General features: G+C 37.0%; 1 protein-coding gene across 1 annotated transcript in view; it reads left to right on the forward strand.

The window, feature by feature from the left end:
• Nucleotides 1-975: 975 nt before the first annotated feature.
• Nucleotides 976-6,135, forward strand: part of grhprb (glyoxylate reductase/hydroxypyruvate reductase b) — a 5,581-nt gene continuing 421 nt past the window's right edge. The window contains exons 1-9 of the mRNA XM_051108429.1: nt 976-1,212; nt 3,003-3,133; nt 3,219-3,291; nt 3,363-3,479; nt 3,550-3,638; nt 3,719-3,823; nt 3,903-4,038; nt 5,209-5,339; nt 5,435-6,135. The exon at nt 5,435-6,135 is cut by the window's right edge and continues 421 nt beyond it. Of these exons, the coding sequence (XP_050964386.1) occupies nt 1,061-1,212; nt 3,003-3,133; nt 3,219-3,291; nt 3,363-3,479; nt 3,550-3,638; nt 3,719-3,823; nt 3,903-4,038; nt 5,209-5,339; nt 5,435-5,556 (1,056 nt within the window). The 5' untranslated portion in view covers nt 976-1,060 and the 3' untranslated portion in view covers nt 5,557-6,135. The remainder of the gene's footprint in view (nt 1,213-3,002; nt 3,134-3,218; nt 3,292-3,362; nt 3,480-3,549; nt 3,639-3,718; nt 3,824-3,902; nt 4,039-5,208; nt 5,340-5,434) is intronic.

Genomic DNA, 6,135 nt, shown 5'->3' on the forward strand with positions numbered 1-6,135 from the left:
GGGTAGGTTTAGGGTTGGAGATGGCTGGGTTTAGGGATCAGGGGGTGGAGACAAGTAGATTTAGGGATATGTAAGGTGGGAGGAGTTGGATCTAGATCCAACCTCGCCCCCTGAATCTGGTGTTCTAATGCTGCAATACAAAATAAATAAATAAATAAAAAAAGAAAAGAAAACAGGCCTACATAATAATAAATCTGTAAGCAAAAAACTCAGTCTTTCTCCACTGTAAAAAATAGTTGTATTCTGACTAGACATTCTTTTTGCAAGCACCATTTATAATCTTCTGTAAATATAATTTACAAAAGGTTATTGCTCAGAGGATTTTGTGCTGATTAATTCTTAAGAGTTGTTTCACGTGCATTGAGTTAGTTAGCATCTGGTGTTTCATGAGTCCATTTGGTTTAGTCAAAAAAGTGTGTTTGTGTTGACAAAGAGACCTATCAAACATTGACCAGAAACCTTCATATGAACACACACACATTTTCTAACTCAAAGTTCCATTGGAGGAGCTTTGAACTGCTACTCCAGCATATTATATTCAAAATCAGAAACAGAAAATGCATGTAATATTTAAGAGCACAGTCTTAAATTTTGTTTGTTTCCTCTTATTTGTGATGAACATGCTGAACTAATGTTTGTTAGATATTTTTACTGTATAGTTTTTCATATATATGATCTGTTTCAAATTCTATAGTTATTTAGTTTTAAACTCCTAAATTATTCTTCTGTTGATTTCAATACTTTTCATACTTTACAATAAACATCTGCTTGTGACCCTGATTAATGATTGACAGATGAGACAAAATCGATACCAGATACCAGAACTTGAGACACATACACTGTGTTTTTTGATTAGTTATGGTACTTTGGAATGTAAAGCAAATAAACAATCAAAAAACATATTTATCTTATATATCTGTTTGCTCTCTGGCTGTTGTGTGGAAAGACAGACCACCCATTTGTTTCCTCCCCCCAAACTGTCCACACACAGAAGCTGCTGCCACTTCCAACTTCTGTTATCCTTTACCACAGATCCCTGTATTGATAGACATTGCTCGCAATGTGGTGCAGCAGAACAGCGCTCGGGAGACTGCAGAGGATCGCGCCGTGTACCGTTAGCGGATTTCATCGCGCAATGTCTATGTTACCGAAAGTGTTTGTGACGCGCAGAGTGCCGCCGGACGGACTGGACATTCTCCGCAAATCCGGGCAGTAGGTTGAAGCAGTCATTTAAACACCAACTAGTTTCTTAAAATATGTTCCACGGTTATTATTTGCGCAAAATGTATTATTTAAACATATTTAAATTATAAATATGTTGGTCCACATAAAAAAAAAATAATATTGATAATATTTAATTTTGCACGTTGTTGCAAAACAATGTGTGACCAGGTACGTTAAAATAATGTTTAATTCGTTAACATTGGCTAACATTAACTAACAAAGAAAAATACGAATAGCATTTATTATGCTTAACATTTACTGTTTGATTTCAGATCTGTTGTTGTATATTTGTTGATAAGATACATGTTGTATCTGTTGTATTGTTATCAGTTAATAATACAGTGTACTCTGAACTGCCAAGAACAAACTTTGTAGCTTGCTTTTATTAACGTTTACAAATGTTAATTGTGAAAATATATTGCTCATTGTTAGTTCATGAGAGTTAATGCATTAACTAGAATTTATTGTAAAGTGTTGTCAAAATCTTGTCAGGTAACAGGTCAAATGGGAATCCGCGCTATTAAGAACCTGTTGAAAAAAACAGCTAAAACCATCCTAAGATGATTGGCTGGTTTTAGCTGGTCATCCAGCCTGGTCTTAGCTGGTCAGCAGGCAGGTTTTAGAGGGGTTTTGGCCACTTCCTTAGCTGGTCAGGCTGGAAAACCAGCTGGAACAACCAGCTAAAACCATCTTGACCAGCCTAACCATGCTGGGAGATCAGCCAACCAGCTTAAGCTGGTTTTAGCTGGGGGTTTTTTCCCCCCAGAATTTCGCTTAACAGCAAATTGGTTCAAGTTGGTTCATGAGTTTGCCTCTTTGAGCAACAGAAATCTGCTGGGTTTGTACTTCATGCATTGGACTATTTGTCTGCAAAATTTTGCCGAGATATCGTGAAAAAAAATAATCTTGAATAAAATGTTGTAGGCCAATTCTAATTTAGTTTTAAATTTTAATTGGTTATATTAACAGTAATGCAAGTAACACGGACACAGGCAAGTTTGGCCCACCAACCCTGGTGAAAAAACCAGCATATGCTGGTAGGTATGTTTTGATGCTGGAATGCTGGTTAGGTAGGTTTTGATGCTGGTTTAAGCTGGTCCTTTGCTGGTTTATGCTGGTCCTTAGCTGGTTTATGCTGGTCCTTTGCTGGTTCATGCTGGTCCTTTGCTGGTTCATGCTGGTCCTTGACCAGCAACATGACCAGCAAAAACCAGCAAAGGACCAGCTTAAACCAGCTAAGGACCAGCATAAACCAGCATCAAAATCTACCTACCCAGCATTCCAGCATCAAAACATAGTGTACCTACCAGCACCAGTACCTACCTGGTGTACCATACCAGGGAAGACCTTAATAAAGTACATAATTTCTAAAACAAGGATTTGTTCAACATTTTCCAACTGGAATCTCTGCTCAGCTTAAGATACTATAAGTAACTGCGAGAAACAAAGTTAATAAAAAACTTTTGACTAACTGGCTGGGGATTCTCATTCTGAACATTTGTCATCAGGTATATCAGACTTATTTCTATGCAGATTTACAAACAATAAGTAAATAAAAATGTCATTTTTGGGGTCAAGGAAAACAAGAAGACTATACCTTTTGATGATTTGCCATTTTAGTCTATTTAACTTTGTTTTGGGAGTTTAAGGGCTTCTACTTTTCATTAAGTTTATGGAGATTTAAATGAGTCAAATACATTGAATATCATTAAACCGGCTTTTTTTCACATCTTTTTATCACTCTTAACCTTCTTTTAATTCTGTGCACACAATCCCAGGGTGCAGTTTGAGATGTGGGACTCTGATGACCCTATGCCCCGAATGGAGCTGCTGAAAAAGGTCAAAGGTTGTGATGGAATACTATGTGTACTCACAGAGAAGATTGACGCACAACTGCTGGAAGCTGCAGGTTAGTTTGCAATGCATGATTAGGTTAAAACAAATCAGGACAGTGCCAAATGCAATGACATTGAATGTGTGTCTTAATAATGCAGGTCCAAATCTAAAAGTGGTCAGCACTATGTCAGTGGGCTTTGATCATCTTTCTCTAGATGAGCTCAAGAAAAGGTGAGTTGTGTGAGTAAAACTTAGATATTAATTTCTTAAAGTGTGATGACTTACGCTTATGTGTTTTCCAGGGAAATCCGTGTAGGATACACTCCAGATGTTCTGACCGATTGTGTGGCTGAATTGACTGTTGCGTTGTTACTCGCTACATCCAGAAGACTCATTGAGGCCACACATGAGGCTAAAACGTAAACATAAAACTCATTAATTTGCTATTTATTCATGTGCTGATCCATACTGATTCATACTTGTGTTTAGGGGTGGTTGGGGAACATGGAGAACTTTATGGCTGTGTGGTCATGAACTAGCAAACAGCACAGTTGGCATCTTGGGACTTGGGAGGATTGGTAAGAAATAGGATGGCTTTATTAGTTCAGGATGTTAAGGATGAAAATATGTCAGATTAAATTAAGGTTGTGTGGTGTAGGTGTGGCTATCGCCGAACGTCTGAAGCCTTTTAAGGTGAAGAAATTCATCTATACAGATGTGACTCCGAGACCTGAGCTCGCAAATATGATAGAGGCAGAATATGGTGGGAAGATCTCAGAACCTTCACTGAATTTTCATGAGAGTTCCAAGGTAAAATACTAATGACCTGTGTGTTTGTTTAGTCTCTTTAGATAAACTGGCCGAGCAGTCTGATTTTCTGGCTGTATGCTGTGCTCTGACTCCAGAGACTCATGGGATCTGCAATTTTAATCTCTTCTCCAAAATGAAGAAAAATGCCATCTTCATCAACACAAGCAGGTAACACTAATACATTCTTTCTAGAGTTATTTTAGTATTAGTTAATATTAATTAAAGGCATAGTTCACCCAAAAAAAAGAAAATTACTTACAGTTGAGGTCAAAAGTTTACATACACCTTGCAGAATCTTACTGTTAATTATTTTACCAAAATAAGAGGGATCATACAAAATGCATGTTTACATTTTTTATTTAGTACTGACCTGAATAAGATATTTCACATAAAGTATGTTCACATGTAATCAACAAGAGAAAAGAATAGTTGAATTTATAAAAATGACCCTGTTCAAAAGTTTACATACACTTGATTCTTAATACTTTGTTGTTACCTGAATGATCTATAGCTATGTTTTTATTTTAATTTTCTTAGTGATAGTTGTTCATGAGACCTAAACCGTTAAACTACCTGCTGTTCTTCAGAAAAATACTTCAGGTCCCACAAATTCTTTGGTTTTTCAGCATTTTTGTGTATTTGAACCCTTTCCAACAATGACTGTGTGATTTTGAGATCCATCTTTTCACACTAAGGACAACTGACAGACTCATATGCAACTATTACAGGTTGTTCAAACACTCAGTGATGCTTCATATGGAAAAATGATGCATTATTTTGTCTTCTGGGAACATGTAAGTATTTTCTGTAGCTTCTGAAGGCCAATACTAAATGAAAAACATATTTAAGCAAAATAAGAAAAATGTACACATCTTCATTCTGTTCAAAAGTTTTCAACCCCTGGCTCTTAATGCATCATTTTTCCTTCTGGAGCATCAGTGAGTGTTTGAACCTCTTGTAAGAGTTGCATATGAGTCTGTCAGTTGTCCTCATTGTGAAATGATGGATCTCAAAATCATGCAGTCATTGTTGGAAAGGGTTCAAAGGGTTAACTGTTCAGGACAAACAAGGGACTCATGAACAACTACCAAGACCTTCATTCATCTTCCCAACACAAATTAAGATTGTTGATGAAACGTCAGAACTTCGGCTCCAGTGTCAGCAGCACCACACACATATGTGGTACTGTTGTGAATGCACCTCGAAAACGGACAGAGAAGAAATTATTGAATAAAGTAGTTATGTTTGTTTTCTTTGTGCGCATAAAGTATTCTCATAGAGGCTCTGTTCCCAAAATGCACTTCTTTGCATAATTCTAATTGTGTTGTTATTGTATAGAGGTGGAGTGGTTAATCAGGAAGATCTGTATGAAGCCCTGTCCACTGGTCTGATTGCTGGAGCCGGGCTGGATGTTACCACACCTGAACCACTGCCAACTCACCATCCTCTTTACACACTCAAAAACTGTGGTAAGCATCCATGTGTGCATGTACTTCATTCAAGTATTTGAAAGTTCTTTTCTGAAAAAATATCTGGTATTCTGTGTTTATGTTTGTATTTGCAGTGATTCTTCCCCACATTGCCAGTGCTTCATATACGACACGGAACGCCATGTCTGCTCTTGCTGCCAACAACCTGCTGGCTGGACTCAGGGGTGAACCAATGCCTAAAGAACTTAAACTGTAAAAGTAGACCACACAGAATGGGATAGTTCATCCAAAAATGAAAATTCTGTCATTAATTACTCACCTTCATGTCGTTCCAAACCCGTAAGACATTCGTTCATCTTTGAAACACAAATTAAGATATTTTTGATTGAATCCATAGACAGCAACACAACTACCACCTTTAAGACCCAGAAAGGTAGTAAGGACATCTTTAAAATAATCTATGTGACATCAGTAGTTCAACCTTAATATAACAAAGCTACGAGAGGTCTTTTTGTGCATAAAGAAAACAAAAATAATATGGGTTAAGTATATAGTAGCAGAGTTGTCTTTTTAGGTGAACTATTCCTTTAAAACAACAACACGTACGTTTGTGTTCTAACGTCAGAAGCCTAGTGTTTGTGAGCACACAGGCAAGGTTCACAGCCTGAGATCAATGATCTACAAAGAGCAAACTCAGCAAAGATCAGTCATGTTCATTCAAGTCCTTCAGTCCTTAAATATGCTGCCAGGTTAGAACTTTTTAGTTGTCCATTTTCAAGAATGAGAAACACATAAATACAATAATAAAAAGACAGACTAAACGTATAGCATTCTT

The sequence above is a fragment of the Labeo rohita genome, chromosome 1 (assembly GCF_022985175.1).
Source record: "Labeo rohita strain BAU-BD-2019 chromosome 1, IGBB_LRoh.1.0, whole genome shotgun sequence".
Classification (NCBI taxonomy): Eukaryota; Metazoa; Chordata; class Actinopteri; order Cypriniformes; family Cyprinidae; genus Labeo; species Labeo rohita.